Source organism: Girardinichthys multiradiatus, chromosome 2 (genome assembly GCF_021462225.1).
Source record: "Girardinichthys multiradiatus isolate DD_20200921_A chromosome 2, DD_fGirMul_XY1, whole genome shotgun sequence".
Taxonomy (NCBI): Eukaryota; Metazoa; Chordata; class Actinopteri; order Cyprinodontiformes; family Goodeidae; genus Girardinichthys; species Girardinichthys multiradiatus.
In genome coordinates this window covers 1497391-1518887 of record NC_061795.1, presented here as the reverse complement: position 1 = coordinate 1518887, position 21497 = coordinate 1497391, and the positions used below count along the sequence as shown (strand labels likewise).

General features: G+C 39.2%; 1 protein-coding gene across 3 annotated transcripts in view; it reads right to left on the bottom strand.

Moving 5' to 3' along the window:
• LOC124858238 (transcription factor SOX-6-like) overlaps positions 1 to 21497 on the bottom strand; it is a 158204-nt gene that overhangs the window by 45887 nt on the left and 90820 nt on the right. For all 3 annotated transcript variants that reach the window (XM_047350167.1, XM_047350186.1, XM_047350176.1), the window contains one exon: positions 13821 to 13889. In XM_047350167.1, the coding sequence (XP_047206123.1) occupies positions 13821 to 13889 (69 nt within the window). The remainder of the gene's footprint in view (positions 1 to 13820; positions 13890 to 21497) is intronic.

The following is a 21497-nucleotide window of genomic DNA, read 5'->3' as shown; positions in this document are numbered from 1 at the left end:
TTTTGCTAAACATATACCCCTTTGATAGATAATTAATAAATGCATTTACCTTTCCTGTCATGTGTATGCAAATGGTATTCACCTGTACAGTTCTTCACACTGTGCAGAATTATGTAAGGATATAAAAAAATTACAAACTGGTTAAAAAATAACTCCCTACCACTGAACTCTGAGAAGATAAAGTTAGCATTATCCTCCCTGGACATTTCAATTCTGTCAATTAATCTAAGGATTTTATGTATTGTTTTTGACCAGTTAATGTCTCTAAAAGGTCACTTAAAATAACTTGCATGAAACAGTTTTTTATGATTACAGAAATATATCCAAACTAAAAAGGTTAGTGTTAAAGCAGGAGCTTGAGATCGTTATTCATGTTTTTATTTCCTCTCATCTATAATACTGCAATGCAGTTTTCATATATATCAACAGAAAGGCCCTTGATAACCTTCGGTTGGTCCAAAACTCTGTAGCCAGACTCTTAATTGAAACCAAAAGAAGAGCTCACATCCCTCTTGTTTTAAAAAAGCCATTTAAAAATCCTGACTTTAAACTTTAGGATCCTGCATCCACTCCTTCTATATAAATACATTGTTAAACCCACATACTCCAACTCCAGCCCACAAAAATATACTCACAGTCCCAGGTACAAGATATAAAAAATTGGGAGAAAAATGCTCAAAGGCAGAAGAAATAAAATGCAAGAAAAACAATTGTATACAAAAGTCATCTAGATGGGAAATTAATGTAAAAATGTGTAACAAAACAAGAAAATGAAGAGGCATGTTACAAAACAAATCAAGGGTACATCTTGAAAAAAGGCTTGAGATTTTAAAGGCTGAATAGAGATTTAAGAAAACAAACCAACAAAAAAAAAACATTCTTGAGCAACAAGTGCAAAAGTGTTGAACAAAATGCCTCTACAACAGAGAGGCTAAAAGTTGCCTTTCATGTCGGCTTGAAAGACTGTTGAAAACTGCGTGTTTGACTGACTTACGGCACTGATGGCTCCAACTGAACGCAGCATATCAAAGATGACCCTGCAGGAATCTATTAGGGTTGACTGTGATAAACCAACAGACTGTACTTTCCCCACAATCTCTTGTTCTTTGTCTCATCCTTTTCACTTTTCATAACTTGGTTTGACTTGATTCTGTTAGCTAATGAAGTGCTCTTTGAGGGCAATGGTGGATTACATATTTTGATCAAGGTATGTGAAAAATGACCAGTTTCAGGAGATATTGACTAAACTAATGCTTACTAATTTAGTCTCAGCTGCACCTTCTGCGAGCTGTGGCCAGTTTTAAAAATCTGCTGCTGTGTATTTTTGTCCACATGGCTTGCAAAATTAGATTATATGGACATTAATTTGTTGATATAATGAATCATCCTCATTGTAAAATATTCATCCATTTCAATGACTTTCACAGTTGGAGAAAGGCTGTATTTGATGCTGCAGTTTCTGTTGTTCCTGTGTCCTGTGCCCTGCTGTGTGCTCAGACATCCCCAACCAGCTACACACAGAACAGCTGAAATACTGCTCATTACATTTTAGGACATTTAATGCTAAGATCAAAGTTTATGAAGCAGAAGAACATCTTTTTCTGCATGTTTTGTTGTTGACACGATTAACTGGAACAACACTGAAATAGGTTAGGAGCCAAATTATCTTTGAGACACTATGGAGAGAGCTGAGTTCAGTATCCTGGGACAGCACTTTACTGTTTAACTATTTTTCTTCCCCACAAAGCTCCACTAACAGAAGTAATACCTCCATTTACTCTATGTGTTCAGATTTTCTTTCCCATAGAAAGTGCTCCTGGGCCAGTCTTTTGATTCTTTACACTGAGCCCAATAGACATAATTCTGAATTTTACAGTCTTGTATTGCAATAAAGAGTGTGACGTATAAATGAAGTATGTATGATTTTAGTATGTATTGATTTATTAGGCATTCCTATATAATAAAATTTTAAATGGAACAGTTTTTTCTTGTGAAGTACATTGAGATGATTTTTGTGAATTAGCACTAAATAAACAAATTGCATTGAAACTGAGTTGAGTACACATGCTAACTGGTCCTCATAAAAACATTGTTAGCAGGAGCAACACGTAGGTTAATTCAAGGTTGTAGACATATGTGTCAGGTCAGAGAGATCTACAGAACCAAAAAGCAGAAAGTCCTGTTGAAATTAAATATCTATCGATATTAAGAAAAACAGCTAGGCTTGAATTTGAGTGTGCAGGTAAAGTAGGACACAATCCCAATATTCATGTAGACCATTAATACAGATGTGTTAATGGTTTATTATTTTACTGCATTTTACACCTAGTAAGATTTTATGCATATACATGACACTGATTAGAAGAACCATGCCTATTTTTAAAAGAGTCAGAGCAGTATCACAGACAAAAAACACCTTATAGGGCCGTCGCTTGAATTCAGTTTCAATTTCTTTCTCTGTAAAGATATATATATATATATATATATATATATATTCTTTTTTTTTATTTTATTCTCCACATTGTGGATAGGCAAAAAACGGGCACTAAGATGACTTTGGCTTACATTCTCAGCCCCTACATGGAAAACTACAAAATTTCTCTATGTAAATCTCTGATGTAGTTTCTTTAAAGAGAAGACACAAACAGAGTTACCTAATATGGGTAAGTTATTGGCTGGTCGTGACCTCTGAACAGAACCCCACTTCAAACTAGCGGAACTATCCCCTTAAAAGTTCCCCATTGCAAGGGGTGGGATAACACAAGCTAGTCTGATAACAGTGTAACCGATAAAGGCTTGAATCAGTATGAGTCTCTGTGTGTTCATTTCAAGTATTTCTATCAGACTGTTTTACATATTTACAGTTAAATGACAGCTTTGAAGTGCAAAGTGGATTAGATGGCATCACAAAGATAAAAAGTTACACGTATAGACGACTACATTATGATCACTTCTGGATTTGAACAAGTCTGGATGTTTCCTGATCTTATAATAGCTTTATTATTTTCACCTTTTTTAGCAGCTTTTATCAGGGATATCAGCTGTTACCAGTGCTCTTTGGTTTGCTTCCTCTGGGTTTTTTCCTGTGTGTCACAATATAATTCTAATCTTTAAGAAACTGCTTTATTGTGCTTATTTCAAAATTCTATTGATCTAATCATCATTTTCATAACGGAACGTATTGTGCTTTTGCTTGTAAAACTACTACACGGTTAACCTTTCTGCATCTGTAGGCTGTGACTAACTTCTTTTTTTAACCTTTTCCTCAAATTATTGCCACCTTCCTCTATTCATCTCCTTTGCTACCATTTCATTGATGACCCAGAGTCCCCCCGACACCCCAGTGACCCATTGTTGCAGTTCATAATGAGCTGTCAGAGCTTTGCAATCACCATGTCTCTGGTGTGCTGCAGGGTTGTGCTGCTGAATTAGTTAAATAAGATGACTGTCCTCTGGGATGTTTATGTTTGCAGCAGGGAGTTAAGGGGTAAGTAGCAGGGAGGTTTAAACAGCATGACTAAAGAGGAACACACAGAGAGATGAGCAGAATCCTTTTTGACTGGTTTGTGCCTTCTGAAGCCCCAGAATTATAATTTAAATAATAATTAGATTGACAGAAAAGTAATTGACCACAGATTTGACATTAAATGAATAATGCAAACATTAAAAAATGCAACAAATATGTATGTCCTTTTGATCTCAAAGCTAAATGTATTCAGTATTTATTTCACTTATTTATTCAGGGGGGAGGGGGGAGGGGGGGTTCATGTTAAGAAATGCTCTGTTCTCTTAAGCTCCCCCACAGGTCTTGAGACTGAGCTCGCCATGGAGGAGGCACACATGGTCTTTCAGTTTCATTTTCAGTTTACAGACAGAGTCCACCAGGTTTTATTTCAGTCTGACAGTCTGACAGAGGGAGGTATCCCAATCGTTGTGGTTTTTAGTATAACAATGACCATCAGTGGGACCCTTTGTGGGGTTCCTTGAGACGACATTGTTGTAAATAAGCGCCGTTACATAATCTGAACTGAAACTATCTGTGTAGTTATGCTGCTATAGGCTTAGACTGCTGGAGGACATAATGACCACTTTCACCCTCTTTGCTACATTCTCATACTACTCTCCAATTTTGCATTATTTGCTGTTATTTCAGCTTTTAACCTTGTTCTCTCTTTTCTCTTCCTAGAAGCTACACCTGGCCTGGCTCTGTGTCTACCTGTTACACCTTTCTGGAGCTTCTGCTGGCAACGGCTTGGTGCTCACCCTCTACAGATGATCCACATGGCCCTGTCTTTCAGTGTTTAACCCTTTCTCTCTCCTAGACATGGCTACTGACTGAGCTTTTACTGTAACTAACTCTATGTGCTCTCTTTCAGACTCTGACCTTGAAAACTGTCTCAGAGTTTATCTGTTCTTTCTTTCTAGGTAAAACGACTAAAGGATCTACATCCATTAACATTTACTTTTTCTTCCTATAGAAAGTACTCCTGGATCACTGCTTCTTTGTTCTCTTTGTGTCTCTGCTCTGTTCTCTCTAACCCCCAGTGGGTCGTGGCAGATGGCCGCTCACACTGAGCCTGGTTCTGGTTCTGCTGGAGGTTTCTTCATGTTAAAAGGGAGTTTTTCCTCTCCACTGTCACTACATGCATGCTCAGTATGAGGGATTGCTGCAAAGTCAACACCAGTGACTGTCCACTGTCTCTACATGCTCATCCAGGAGGAGTGAATGCTGCAAGTCACTGACTGGATGCAATCTGCTGGGTTTCCTTAGATAGAAAAACTTTTTTATCCAATTTGAATAAATAACTGAATCTGACTGAACTGTTCAATGATTAGGATTAACTGGAATGTATGAACCTGACTGTTGTGAAGAACCTTGAGACGACATGTGTTGTGAATTGGCGCTATATAAATAAAACTGAATTGAATTGAATTATTTAAGGTGCCTTCCTGTTTCAAACCCCTATTGATGCAATCCAAATGAACAAGCTGACCAGGGCCTTTAGTAAAGCAGACCCACAGCATCACAAATTCCCCACCTTACTTAACAGTAGGCATGAGGTGCTTTTTCACAAGCATACCTTTTGTTTTTACACCAAGCCCACCTGGAGTGGGTACTGCCAAAAACCTTATGCCTGGTTTGCACGGCAAGATTTTAGAATTGTCGGTTGATTTTGAGAACGTAACAAACCCCACACATGATGATAGAAAATCGTAGATAACCCAGGTTTGGTCACGCAGTGTGGGGTGTACAGCCACACGGCAAGCACACACGAACAGTGTGTGGTGTGATGTTGTGCATTACCACCACCAGCTGGCTTGGAGTGTGGATCAGAATGTCGCCGACCCACATTGGAAAATATTTATTTGCAACACTATTGCTGAAAATTGCAAACACAATAGTGATTATGATTAACCAAGATTTTCCTAGTTCTTTCCATTCTTTACAATTATATGTCCCCTTCTGGTGTGGGCAGTTAGAGTGAATCCAACTGGCCAAATATATCACTAATACGCCTGAATAACCCTGTAACTACATTATCCAACCAAATACTGCATCCAAGTAGTCCTTTGCAATTGCCATATTGCACACTGATATTGCAGTGACGATTGTGATTCGATAAACTGTCCAGCTCTACTACTCCAATGCAGCTCTCAAGCAGTGAGACTTGGATGTTTTTTATTTCCTTTATCATCTTACTGGTGAAAAGATAATCTGGGTTTTCATTCAGCCTAGTGGCCTGTCGTTAAAAGCATTGAGCCTTTCAGTGTCAGTGCACAACATTAACTAAGAAAGATTTTATTTTAATTATAAATGTAAAAACATATGTTTAACAAAAAATCGACCAGAGCCCATCTATTATGTTTTTATTTTGCCTTAATAAACTACAGTTAAAGATTATCAACCTGACTTTGTGTTCATGTGTTTATCAGCTGACTGGGTCCTCGGACGGAATCGTTTAGATCACCCTAAAAATATCTTCTGAGGCACACAGACGTTCACACTGGTAGCAGATGCACTATTGGGGCATTCCTATACATACATACATAAAGATAAGGAGCCTGTCTTGTGACATGCAGGGCCGAGGATGAGAAACGAGTCTGCGTCCGAATGCCTAAAAACACCCAAAAAAGAAGAAGGATAGAAGAAGAGTGTGTTGTGTGTGTATCTGTGTGTGCGTGGGGTGAGGGGTTATGGAGTAGGACAAAATGCTCCCATTCATTGTGCTCCTCTGGGAATACTGGGACTGACTGGGGCAGCTTCACCAGCGCAAACACACAAAGATCTCTTTTTACCGAGGGGAGGGGTGGGGTGCTACTGGATGAATGGATGGGGGAAGGTGGGGTGGCAGTGGGCCCCCCTCTGCTTAGCCCGTAAGAAAACACATAGTCTCCTTCCTCTAACTGCCCACCAGACATACACTGACATGCACACCTAAGCAGCATAGAGCATGTGTACACACTCAGAATTAATGGTGCTATTGTTCGAGGGCAGCGAGGTTAGGGGGGCCAGTGAGCATGTATGTGCTACGTCTTTGTATAGACATGATTGAGAAGGAGCGAGGAGAAAGAAAAATACTGTGTTGTCTGGCAGGTACGCACGCATGTACAACTGTGTGAGTGCGACACTTCAATTGGTCCATCGCTTAGACTGAGGCTAGAGTATGTAAATCTACATAGAAATCATCGGCAAATTGAAAAGGTGACTGACTGGTGATCCCCAGGGGGCTGGAGGTTGATTACATAACGGTTTTATATGTTAAAATACAAAAATCTACTGTCTCCAGAGTTTTGCATTTGTGGGATATATTTACAATTCTACCAAGTTTGGATTAACAATACACTGACCTGTGTATAGTAGGCATGGGTTGCTTACCGGTATCAAGGTACATGAAATAAAAAAAAAAAACAAGAAAAAATGTTTTCCATTGCATGTGTATAGTTTTGTATGGTTTAAGTGCTTTTTAATGAGAAGAGAAAGTAACAGAGTTTTCTCAAGCTGTATGAGGGATAGAGGCTAGGATAGAGGTAGAAGGCTAACAGCTATTCAGACAGAACCAGGTCCTGAACCATTTTCGCAGATTTTGGTCATTTAAAACAATTCAAATTGAATGTGTTTCCATCCACGGCATACAAAGCTATATAAGCCGACACTAACCATCCACACCTTAATATTGTTAAGTGTGAGCTGTTTTCTTAGCCAAACAACTTACATGTTACAATGTTAAAGTTACATAGGTTTTGGCTGCTGGCTGTACCAGTTCTCCCAACAGGCTGATCACCAGTACACCGGGAAATTTTCTAACCATCCCAAGACTTGCAAAAGCACAGGAATGTGTGCACAAATGACAGTTATTATCAATCTACACTTGGGACTGGAACATTTTCAGTTTTAGTTGTAAAACTAACTGCTAGCCTTCTAGCGCTCTATTCACTTTTCTACAAACTCTTGTCCAGATGACATCTTTGTACTATAGGTTATCAAACTATAACTGAGAGTAACTTCACAGTATATTGCTTAAAAAATATATTTTTTTAAGCTAATCCTGCTACTGTTAATACTTCTGTAAAGAGCAGAACGATAAAAAGATATTGTGTAGTACTATCAAACTACTGAGAAATTTCACCGGTTTTTTCTTAAGCATATGAATTGAAATCAAAGTACAAAATAACAATGTAGTTTTTTTTACAAAATGTCAACATGCTATGAGAATCTCATACAGCCCCATGTTTATTGAGAAATGTTAAGGAACAACAATCGCCAATACTGCATGATGCATACGAACATTAGCATGTAAGAAATTGCACTGGTTCTGATCACACATACAACCAACTTGCAGCAGCTGAAAATGGTCAAGTGAACTGCTTAGAAAAAAGGTTGTTTTAGTTTTAGCTAACGCTGTCTTTTTATCTTTTAACAGGACTCCTTTGACAAAAACAGCTGTTCTGTTCTCCTGATAAGGTTGAGCACTGCTTCAGTCTGTCAGATTGTGAATAACTGAGCGGCTTTGGTGTTTTGACTTGTTTTTGCAGATCCAAACTAACATGTTAAAACACTAAGGCAGATCAAAAGAGACCAGGAACTTGTTCTGCAAGGTAAAATTATTGTTTTTGTCAAAGGAATCTGGTGGCATGGAGGAAAGGAAAAAAACTGAAACACTCCTGCTGAAAAGAACTGAATAAATACAAAGGCTTGAGCTCCAGATTGCTCTAGAAAGAGACTGGACAAGTTTAGCTTCCATGGGAGGTTTGCCTGAAGTTTGCAAGAGGGAACATAGATAAAAACTGGGATTTTTGTCACAATGTTGATTTAACTGATGAGTTTGAAACCATCTCTCATAAAATGTACCTGCAGCAGAACAGGACTGTGCAACATGACAGGACTGGATTAGTCCTTTTCCGTACACTAGCTAATGTTTGAATTGTAGAAAACTACTTTAAATCACCTGTTGTCAAAGTAGGCATAAAACGTCCCCAAGATGGGTAAGATTTGACAAATGGTGAAAAGGAAATGTCCACAGGCACCTTATTGTACCCCCCAAAAAAGTTAGCTTTATATTGTTTTAAGTTTGATAAACATGTTGAACACAATCACCAACACGGGGTTTCCAGTTGTTCCAGTCTGGAATCTGTGTGTGCTGACTCTGAAAATGCCTATCCATCTAACAGCCCCTTAGCTCCTCAAGAGTGCTTGTGCACATTTGTGAGTGAGTGGATTGCTGTGCTTGTGCATGTCTGGTACCCTGACAGGAGAGGAGCTTTTGGCTCTGATTCAGACAGTAAAAACAGCTGAATTAGAGAGGGCAATAAGCTATCAGGACTAATAAAATAACTAATCTATTAGTCCTCGTATACTCTAGTTTAAAGTTTAGCATGCAGAATATCAGTCATTTTGATCAATCGCTATGTTAACAGCCAAACTGAAGGGGTCAGAATATAAAATCATAGCACATGACACGAAAAATAAAAACAGAAGACGAGAATCCAAAGTCAGAAAAGATTGAGGAGGGCGGGTGAAGGAGGAGACAGAGGAGTTATAAATGAAGAACAGAGAGGAGGAGGAGGAGTGTGGCTTTGCAGTCATTAATTAGCCCTTTAGCTAGGGCCCGGGCAGTGTGGTTAGGGCCTGCGTCTTTGTGGGCCTGAAGGAAATGGGCCCCATATGAGAGCCATTATAGGAACTGACTTAACAAAGGCACATGCCTGTCAGCCACCAGGCTGGGTTGGGCCACTCTGCATATACGGCACACAAAGGGCCCGCCACCGCTGCAAGCATGTGTGTATGTTGTTTGTGTCAGGGCTAAGCATGAACTGTCCATATGTATGTGATTATGCATTAATACCAACTATCTCTTCTTGGTGTAGCATAGGTACAAATACACATGTAAACTAGTATTTACATGAATTTCATACAGTGGTTTAAAAAAGTATTCACATCATCTTTTTTGCTTTCTTGTCAAACTTACATTTTTCAGATCATCAAACTAATTTTATTATTAGACAAAGATAACCTCGGAAAATACAAAAGTGCACCTACTTTTAGGGTTGGAAATTAAACCAGAGAGAAGAATTCATGGTTTCATCGATAACAACAAGTCGTCCATGTCCAGAAGCAGCAAAGCAGTTTCCAACAAACATACTACCATCATCATGTTTGACTGTTTGTGATCTTTTTGTAAAATGCTGCATTAGTTTAACACTACATGTAACAAGTGGCACACCGTATGAAGATATGTCGTCAGGGATGAAAAAGGCCACAGGCTTCAAGCAGGAGGAGGATCGGACAGATGGAGGTCTGGACAGAGCCAATAAACGGAACTAATTATTCAGTGGGTTCAGGATCAAGCTCAGCATCCTTCTCTCCTCCCCACAGCCAAACAGACATCCCACCCTCCTTTGCCTCACAGTTGTCGAGTAAGCCCTCAAATGTTTTATCTTCCACTTCAGCCATGGACCCTTCTGCTTCTACATGTTTCTTTTCAACCAAGTCAGAAGATACTGATGCCCCATTTGCCTCCCAACTGTGTGTCTCTAGAAGTCAGGTGAAGAGACAACTGGAAAGACTGAACCGGAATAAGGCTGCAGGTCCAGATTGAGTCAGCCTTAGAGTCCTGAAGGGCTGTGTACAGCAGTTCTGGGGAATTCTGCAGCACCTCTTCATTCCTAGCCTGACCCAGAAGAAGGTTCCAGTGATGTGGAAGAAAACTCATCCATCAGTCCTCAGTGACTACAGACCTGTTGCCCTGACATCCCACATTATGAAGGTACTAGAGATACTCCTAGTGGCCCACCCGAGTAATTACACAAGTAACCATTAGGACCCCCTTCAGTTTGTTTATCGTCATGGAGTTGGGTGTTGAAGATGCCATCAAACACCTGCTTCAACAAACCCACTGTCATCAGAAGAATCAGATGGAGGAACTTGGATCAAAGATTGACAAGAGTACAGGAAACTGGTGGACCGCTTTGTGGCATGGTGTGGAAACAATCATCTCATCTTGAAAGTGAATAAAACAAAAGGAGATGATTGTAGATTTAAAGAGAAACAAAAATAGGACAAACACTTCAGCCAGCAAACACTATTTCCATCAGAGGTGGTGGAGTATAAATACCTCAGTGTTCACCTGGACAACAGACTAGAGTGGAGATGCAACTGTGAAGCCATCTACAAGAAGGGACAGAGCAGACTGTACTTCTTGAGGAAGCTTAGGTCCTGATGATGCATCCTCTTCATGAGACTGTCCTACAACAACAGCGTGTCTTCAATTATAGGCTTCTTCAGATCTGTTGTATGACAGACCGCTACAGGAGATCCTTCCTGTCCACAGCCATCAACATCTACAATAATTCTGAAGACATCTGCATAATATGGGCTACAAAAACATTTAAGTTGACTTTTGGATTGCAAAAGTATTTTTGAAATGACTTGAATTGAACTGAACTGAACTGAATTGAATTGAACTGAATTGAACTGAATTGAATTGAACTGAATTGAACTGAATTGAACGGAATTGAACTGAATTTAATTTAATTGATTGAATTGAATTCAGTTGAATTCAATTCAATTCTCTGAATACTTTTTCAGAGCACTGCATTTAGATTTCACAGTGCACTGCCCCACTTCCTTGTGTGTTCATATTGGTAAGTATATCTATCAGAATGAGGCCTTCGGAAGCATTCCTTTAACCGCTGCATGTCTCCTGCTGGCTCTCCGAACCACTGAAAACCACATGACAGGAAACCTAGGACACTTTGAACTCCACTCCCCCACCAATGTAGCTGACAAACACATTCACACCATCCAGAGACCGAAGCTGGAAAAGAGGGACACAGACATGAAAATATGCTCCAGTTGAGTTTTCAATGTCCAAGGCCATAAAGTTTTCCTGATATGTTAGCGCTGATCTATAAAATGTTAATGTCTTGAATAAGAGGACAAAAATCCTTGCAATCACTGGAGCTCATTATGCAGGACACTTCAACAACTATCCAAGTTTTCTGCCTACAACTTTGTTTTGATTTGTTATTTGTACCATCTGGCTAAGATTTACTTTTTCAAATTGAGATGTAAAGAACGGGCACACTGAGGCCTATTCTTTTTAGCTGAAACAGTAGCATTCGGTCAGCTCCTCTGAGTATTGGCCTGAGTGAAGCTCAGGTCTGGAACTGATAAGTGGAAACAGACCGGCACGGCGCTGCCTGTGTGTTTAAGGCCAATACACATCCGACACAGCGTAAACAGCCCGTACCCCAGCGAATAAACCCTGGAGCTTTGCCATAATAATTCTACACCTCCGTACAGTACATCCACCACATGCTTCTCGCTAAGTGGGGCTTGCTTGCCAAGACGAGCTATTGTTCTTTAAATAAATGACAAGAAGTTGCTGTAACCTCTCTGGCAGCATTTAACACTCAGTAGCTTTTAAAATGAAAACAAATGTTGTCTTCTGGTGTTTTGTTTTTATTGTTTAGAATTTTACATAATTTGTTTTTACATAAAGAGAGAATTGTGGAACTGAACTCAAATAAACCTAAAGCAAAGTGTGAAACAAGAGTTACACCAGCTCGGTTTTTAACAGCTGATGCTCCTGAAGCTCTACACGATAACAAGCTGTTCTGGAGAGCTATTTTTTGCACATCCCTTCATCCTCAAAACCAAACATGACACAGTATCCACTGCTTCACAGCGTGGAAGAGGATCCGAGCAGGAGCCAGTTTTTATCCTCTCGCTCTCCCCTGGGGTTGAGAATCCTAATGAAGTCCGATCTGAGCTTTATTAAGATCTAAAGGTGGGGTCCTGCAATAAAAAAAAGCCTACAGTGGGAGGAAAACAACCCCTCATTAACTCTATCACACCTCCAGAGCGCAGGGAGATCCAAAGCTTGTGGACAGCAGGGGGTAAAACTGAATACAAGGCTGAACTGACCAGCGCTAAGTGCATTCAGATTGGCTCAAAAGCTGATTTAATATAGCGGTACACCAACCACATAAAATAAATAAATAAACTTATCAAATGTGGACCAAATTCCCATGTGGCTATTAGCCACAGTGTCCAAATTTGACAGCATTTGTTTCACAACTGGTATTAATTTCTTGCTAAGTCTGGATGCATAAGCAACGATTCTAAGCGAAGAACAAGACTAAAAGTATGAATAAAGCTGAAATTTGAGCAGAAAGGTGGAGGGGAGCTAAAAATAAATAACAACAGTGAGTGTTTTGCATGCTGGGATGATAGGAGTAACACAGGCTGGTAAATAGACAAGTTAGGGTAGAAAAAAAGAAGGCAGGAGCCTTGGGAAATCTATATTGATCTTGGAGCAATCAATGCAAAAGGTAAAGATCCAGCTATAAACAGGGCAATTATTGAGTCACCATTTTGTCTTACTATGTGTATATCTGTAGATAACCATGCTAGCAAGTAATCCAAAGGCCATAAGCCATTGCATTTTGTTTGTTTGTTTTTCCAATCACATATGACACACAGTTGACTCTTTCGGAAAGTTGTTAGATTTTTAAGGCTAGATGACCATAACTGGGAGTAGTTTTTTAAGGCTTGTATATATATTTGAAAGAAAAAAAAATAAATGTTCTTTTACACATGATGGCAAGAACAAAGTTCTTTTTTGGCCAAGACATTTTACACTCCATATGGACCTCGTGCAGAATTTAAATTTCTGATCAGCTGGGCAATATTTATTTTACACCACATAAGAAAAAGGTCTGTCGATAATATGTGTTAAGAAAAAGCTGCAGAAACTCCCAAACCAGGGCTGCAAGAACAGAATTAAGTCATTTTGTTCTTTCAGCCTTGGGAAAGAGAACAAATATTTTTGTACTTGCAGAGCATGTATTGGCCTTAAGCCTTTACTACTCTGGAATTACTTTTTTCCTCAGATTTAAAAAAAATATGCATCTAGAATGTTTGTTAGATTCCAATGAAAAACGCTGCCAGAAGGTGGCAATAATGTTAACATTAACTACATCAAATTATTTTCGTGGAATCTAATAATGAAACCAGAATGGGCATGTGCAAAGAGGGTCTATATGTAACTGTTTGCAGGAATGACCGGATATGTGGTGCAAACATGACAGACGCAGTTTTTCAAAATCTCAGTTTTAGTTGAGAGGTCCAAACTAAATAGAAAATCTTAGTTTTGTGTTTGTGTTAGTGTGTACAGGGATTGCAACTAAAAAGGGATGGATAAAATAAAAAAAAAACAAGTAAGTGGGAGATGTGAGCAAAATGTTTTTATTTTAAATGAACAAAAAAAGTTTGTGTTTGCAGGTGCAGAGTTTGGAAAATGCATCTACCGACTAACCTGAATCTGTTGCTGGAGAATGTTGATCTTGTGCTGCTGCTGCAAAAGCTGCTGCTGCTGTCTGGCAATCTGCACACAGAGAAATAATTTTAGAAGAGTACATATTACAAATTTCAGCTGTGCATAACTGATCAGTGAAAGATCTTTTTAATTCAGAATTTTATATAATCTGGTAAAAATACAAAAAGTAAAAACTAAAATGCCACAATGTTTCTTAACTAATTTACTTTATATCTGATCATGAAAGCACAATTCAACTGATGTCAGCATGTAACATTATCTAATGAAGTAAAACGAATCATGAGCCAAAATATGAAAATGAGCACATTAGGCATGACAACCTGTTATATCTGTGTTTGAACCTATTATTTAGTCGGGCTAGCCAACAACATTTAGTCACAGTAGCACTGAAAAGGTTTCATCTTTAAAATTATTTATGTTTCTGCATTTTGGGTCCTCAGTGGATAGAACAAATTGTTAATTTGTGAAAAAGATAATAACACAATGTAAGTATACCACAAACAGCTAACCCTTAGCCGCTAAGGGTGCTAAAGTTAGCATTGGCTATGTTGCTTCCTATAATTGCTCAACTGAAGAGCTATCTGGTTCAAAATCTTATATACTTAGACTGGTGAGTGTTAAATTTGATAATTCTACAAAGAACATGTATTCTTTAAATTAGTTTAATTTATGAAACCTTTATTAAATCTCAAGAGGCAAAAAAGGCAGGGTGACCAGACATCCCCAATTTCCAAGGACAGTCCCCATTTTAGAGGACCTGTCCCTGGCTAAAGCTGTCCACAGAAATATCCCAGATTTTAGCGTTTTGTGAATAAGGAAAAAAAATCTTGTGTGTAGACTGGTACGATAGCTGGGGGTAGAAAGCATGAGCGAGCATGTTACGTGCAACAACAGCTGTTATGGTAGCTGGTTGCGCTGCTATTAACGGATACAGACAGAGTAGAAGAAGAGCTAAGCTCGTTGCCATGAACTGGGCTGATCTTTGATGTGATGAAGATTTGGTTCGGGGTAGGAAACGTTACTAGTGTTTTCAACATTCACTGTGCCTAAGTAAAAAAACAAAAGGCTTGGATGTGTTTTGTTCTACTGAGTGAAGGAGAGAGGGAGAAATCATAATAGAATGATTAAAACATCTTGTAAAGTGCTGCCTAATTTGGGAAAATCGAGCGATGCCACAAGGATTCATCCAAAGTAAGATGTTTTAGAATTGATTGGTGACCTTTACTTTTCAGAGTTAGTTATTAGTTGTTTTGTTAATTTATTATAGTTATTTGTGAACTTCAGCTGAGGGTTGTTTTCCACTCCGTTCAGACATCTGAAAGTTTCTCACAAAAAATAAAGAAGTCAGCAACAGAGCAAGTGATTGAGGCAAGAACTGCATGAAGCGAGAATGATGAAGAAGCAGAAATAATCACCTACTTAAATGTGTATTTCCTCTGTTGTATTAGCTTGTAGCTCCAAGTAAAAATAGTTGGGTCTTTCTGCTATATACAGGTCCTTCTCAAAATATTAGCATATTGTGATAAAGTTCATTATTTTCCATAATGTCATGATGAAAATTTAACATTCATCTATTTTAGATTCATTGCACACTAACTGAAATATTTCAGGTCTTTTATTGTCTTAATACGGATGATTTTGGCATACAGCTCATGAAAACCCAAAATTCCTATCTCACAAAATTAGCATATTTCATCTGACCAATAAAAGAAAAGTGTTTTTAATACAAAAAACGTCAACCTTCAAATAATCATGTACAGTTATGCACTCAATACTTGGTTGGGAATCCTTTTGCAGAAATGACTGCTTCAATGCGGCGTGGCATGGAGGCAATCAGCCTGTGGCACTGCTGAGGTCTTATGGAGGCCCAGGATGCTTCGATAGCGACCTTTAGCTCATCCAAAGTGTTGGGTCTTGAGTCTCTCAACGTTCTCTTCACAATATCCCACAGATTCTCTATGGGGTTCAGGTCAGGAGAGTTGGCAGGCCAATTGATCACAGTGATACCATGGTCAGTAAACCATTTACCAGTGGTTTTGGCACTGTGAGCAGGTACCAGGTCGTGCTGAAAAATGAAATCTTCATCTCCATAAAGCTTTTCAGCAGATGGAAGCATGAAGTGCTCCAAAATCTCCTGATAGCTAGCTGCATTGACCCTGCCCTTGATAAAACACAGTGGACCAACACCAGCAGCTGACACAGCACCCCAGACCATCACTGACTGTGGGTACTTGACACTGGACTTCTGGCATTTTGGCATTTCCTTCTCCCCAGTCTTCCTCCAGACTCTGGCACCTTGATTTCCGAATGACATGCAGAATTTGCTTTCATCCGAAAAAAGTACTTTGGACCACTGAGCAACAGTCCAGTGCTGCTTCTCTGTAGCCCAGGTCAGGCGCTTCTGCCGCTGTTTCTGGTTCAAAAGTGGCTTGACCTGGGGAATGCGGCACCTGTAGCCCATTTCCTGCACACGCCTGTGCACGGTGGCTCTGGATGTTTCTACTCCAGACTCAGTCCACTGCTTCCGCAGGTCCCCCAAGGTCTGGAATCGGCCCTTCTCCACAATCTTCCTCAGGGTCCGGTCACCTCTTCTCGTTGTGCAGCGTTTTCTGCCACACTTTTTCCTTCCTACAGACTTCCCACTGAGGTGCCTTGATACAGCACTCTGGGAACAGCCTATTCGTTGAGAAATTTCTTTCTGTGACTTACCCTCTTGCTTGAGGGTGTCAATAGTGGCCTTCTGGACAGCAGTCAGGTCGGCAGTCTTACCCATGATTGGGGTTTTGAGTGATGAACCAGGCTGGGAGTTTTAAAGGCCTCAGGAATCTTTTGCAGGTGTTTAGAGTTAACTCGTTGATTCAGATGATTAGGTTCATAGCTCGTTTAGAGACCCTTTTAATGATATGCTAATTTTGTGAGATAGGAATTTTGGGTTTTCATGAGCTGTATGCCAAAATCATCCGTATTAAGACAATAAAAGACCTGAAATATTTCAGTTAGTGTGCAATGAATCTAAAATATATGAATGTTAAATTTTCATCAGGACATTATGGAAAATAATGAACTTTATCACAATATGCTAATATTTTGAGAAGGACCTGTATAGCAATGTAGGACATTTCATCAACTGACGAAAATAGCTCAATAATTAAAGAAAAGTTAATATTTGCAATATCCTAATTTCACGTATAAAAATAACCGACTACTAAAGGTTATCTGAAACAAGATCTTATTTTAATTGTTTAATTGTAATTTTTCTGTATGTTATACGTTCTAAGGTTTTTGGAGAGGATTGTGACTATATTAAGTCTCTTTTCTAGAATAGTGAACGTCTGATTGAAGAGGAGAGAGGAGGAAAATAGAAAGACTGTTAGTAAAAAGAGTGAAAGAGCAGAGAAAGATTGGAAGAGTTAGAGAGAGAGAAGGAAAATATCTTAATAACATTTAATTCTTTTAATCTCTGAGCTGGAAATGTCCTCGGATTTGATTTCAGAAGTCTGGTCACCTTACAATAAGGGAACATTTTAAATGTTTCTTTGGTAGGCTACTAGGATAACCTAAAAATAAAAAAATGTATTAAATTTGGACTAATTTACAACATTTTGTGTCCTCTGTAGAAAAAGACAGTTAAAAATATTTAAAAACTGATAATACTGTGACTGGCTAACTGTTAGTGACGTTACAATTAGAATTGGTCTCATAGCATAGCATCCTATTGGTGGTAAACTTTTTAATGTAGATGAATTGCACATGATCATCTTTACTTCAGAATATAAACTTGTTATTCTGATCAAACTTGGACTGAATTATTTTACACTTAAAACATAGTTTGTGATTTATGAAAAAGAAAGAAAAAAATGACATTCTTATTCTGTCCCAAAATGTTGCTAAAATTTCATATCTCGTGAGCTCATTCTACTGTTACAACACTAGCAGATGCAAAAAAAGTTAGTTAAGGCTAAAATGGCAAAAGTGCAGAAGTAAGTTAACGTCCTCAAGATGTACTGAGCGGTTTAACTGAAAAGCAAAAAAAATGAGAAAACATTTTGGTGATGTTTTTCATACTTGATTTTTATTTTTAACCACCTCAACCCAGTAAAGTTAACAATATGTGCAAACATTTGCTGGTACTTGTGTGCTTTATATGCACATCTCACAATTTACAATGAAGCTTTGAGACTGACATGTTAACAACACTTTGAAATTATTTGGAACCCTTTTCTATAAACATAAACACTCGGCTAGTCATTAATGTGAAATTGTGCGATGTCAAACATTTTTAGTCATGTTAAAGAGTTGAGTCTTGACTAGTGGGGGCTGCCAGGAACCTGCCAGTTGTAAAAGCATAGACTCCATAAAGAGGAGAACTTCTTCAACTACTTCCACCCATTCTGAGCAAAAAAAAAAAAAAAAAGTAAAGCAGCTGTTTCTCTCTTTTTTTTTTTTTGAGGAATCGTTTAGTATATTTATTCCAAACCCTAATAACAGGTTTCTGAATGGGAGGCGGCAGCCTATTTGCACACGTGTCATATTTCATTAAAAGCAGATTTTTCTGGGTTTATCTGTAGGGCATTATCCTATCAAGTCTCAACAGCCAAATGACTGGCTGATATTGGAATCTGTCTTTCCTTTCACTCTCCCCATCTCATCTACTCTTTTGTAAAGCCATGAAAGGTGGTATGTGTTTTGATGGGAGGTGTGGACGTGTCCAAACAGAGCCTGTCAAATGCCAGCTCAAGGTGACATGTCGACAAACAGCAAAAACAAAGAGCAGCCCACCTAAAACACCTATTTGCTTATGTTATCTCTCTCCTCCTCTTTCAAACATTTTGCAGTTTTAGTCATTGACCTCAAGACTCACATCTGCATCAATATGCTATATATAAAAGCTCTAAAGTCAGCAGAAAGTTGTGTAAAGGATGTATATACAGGGAAAAGAAGAGTACACTAAGGGTTGTACACAGTGGAAAAAGATTACCAAAGAGTGATTTGACATTTAGCAATAAATAAAATGTGATATAATATACTTACTTTACTATGTAAGGAAACCATGCTATTTCTTAAGTCAGACCATATATATTACATAACAACTTAAGAGAATAGCAATACACTTAAGACTAATGTCACTGCTTTTTTGAGACATATTGCTAATTATACATATCAGTAACAGAACATAAAGGATAGATACCGATGATGAAACTTAAACCTAGAAACAAGATGAAAGAAGCAAAACAAGTTTTCTCATTGGTGAATCCTACCACAAATAAATTCACTTTTGAAAACAATTACATTTCCTAAACCTACAAAAGTATCTGCATCCAATACAAAACAGCAGCTAGTGCATCAGTAGCGGGTCGGGGTTCGTTTAGTCTTCTTTGTTTGTAGTTATTAATTTGTCAATATTATATTTCTAGTTTCTTATGTTAACAGTCACATTAATTTTCAAATACATTTGACTCAATTTGCAATGATAAAGCATTCAGACTGACTTAGACTCAAGACCTGACTTCAGACTCGCGGCCCGACACTCAAGTCTTACTTACTATCTTTATCTCTTTTAATCAGACTGAAAGCAAGCCGGTACGTAAGCTACAGTCTCCAACTCTGACAGTCGATGTGCTGCATCTGCATGTTTTACCTGAATTTGTAGCCAGTGACATTAGCCATTTTGTTCACTTTGGCTGTAGCTTCATATTAATGTCCACACAGAAGTCTTTTCAACTAAATGCAGTATAAAATAACTTCGGGTTAATTTCAGAGCAAAATAAACGTAACCTCTCACATCTTAATCTATCGATGTGAAGCTATCTGCCTCATTATAAAGACACTTCCTGTCAGGGATGGAGTTTCTGTTGTATGTTTTTGTCTGTGTTTTTTAACTCCTAGTATGTGCTAGTGCTCAGCAGTGGTGGAGACAGGTGTTTTCCATCTCGATGATTGAGTCCTAGAGTAGTTAAGCAGGAAGCAGCCAGCATCTTGTCGCTCGAGTATTAGCCTCTGTGGTAGCTACTCAGCCAGCCTCGTATTAATTAAGTTTATGTGTACTTTGTCTTTGACAACGTTTAACTTGTTCTTTGTTCTTCTTAGTGAACTGAACCGGCGACTACCTGGAGGTTACCCAGGCAGGCCCCGGTGGCTTCGTTTCGCACTAGCCACGCTGCTAGGATCTTCCACACACACCTACCCGACAGCGAACTGTGGAACTTCCCCGGCTTGCTGTTTCCGGACCTGGATTCTCCAGAGACCATTCAACCTAACCTGTCCACCCTCCACCTCTCCGCTGACACTTCGCCTGCACTCCAAGCTCTAACCCAAGTAACTAAGAAATCATCGGACTTACCATTGTCTCCATATTCACTTCTTCTCCAGTCCGAATCCCTCTCCTCCTGGCGGATTGCCTACTCCCTCCTAGTAAGAGACATTTCACATTTAAGTTCCGGTTTCGTTTTCTATGCCTCTTACCTGTCGTTTTTCCTTACAGTTGTTCCTGCACACCATACCGATCCATTCTCCTTAAATAAACTTTTTTCAAACTTGTACCCGTTTCCCTTGAGCTTGATTCTGCATGTGGGTCAGAGCCATACGTAACACTATGACAGAATACTCGAACCAACCCAACCCAGCAGAGGCGCTCAAGGGAATTCTTTCCGATCATACTCACCATATTCAGTCTCACGATTCCACCTTATGCTCTCTAGCCGAACAGCAACGTCAGACAAATCAACAGCTCGAATAGGTAACTGCCATGTTATAGCTATCCTTGAACAAGACCCCCACTCAGCCATTGGAGCCCGCTGCAGCCAGTACAGAGACCCAGCGTCTTCCTTTCGTCTGTGACATCATTTCCCCCAGTCCTGAGAAATATTCAGGTGAGACCAGTGACTGTACGGGTTTCTTGTTACAATGTTCTTTAGTGTTCAATCGTTCCCCCCACTTTTTCCCCCAAGATGACTCTAAGATTTCTTATGTTATTGGCCTTTTGTCAGGAAAAGCACTGAGATTTTTCCTAGTTGTGTCCAGTTTGGTTGCACATTTTCTGATTTTGAGCAGGGGTTTAGGAGAAATGTTTCTTTCTGTATTGATTATGTGGCTTCAGGTCGAAAGTTATTGACTATTAAGCAGCGAGGTAGACCACTAACAGAATTTGTTATAGATTTTCGTATCTTTGCAGCAGAATCTGGCTGGGACAGCCGGGCCCTTAAATCTGTATTTTTTCATGCCCTAGATGAGACTTTAAAGGATGAGCTTGTTTTAGTGGAAGAGCCAGAGTTATTGGAAGATTTCATTGGTAAAGCCATTAGAATAGACAGCCGGTTAAGGGAGAGGACCCAGCCAATGTTTTTGCCTATTGTTAACCCCAAGCCCCCTTCCCAAAAACTGGCAGGAGAAACTGAACCCATGCAGGTGGGTAGGGCGCACCTCACTAGCGAGGAAAAACAGACGCGCTGGCAGGCTAGGCAATGTTTTTATTGTGGCTCCATAGAGCATCTTGTAGCCGACTGTCCTATTTGTCCTCCTCGGCCAAAAGATCAGGTCCGTCGGTAGATAGGGACATACCGGCGGACCAGACTGTTTCACCTGAATCCCTCAGATTTTGTTTGCCAGCCATGTTACTACTTAACCAACAGGTCCACAATCTCTCTGCACTGGTTGATT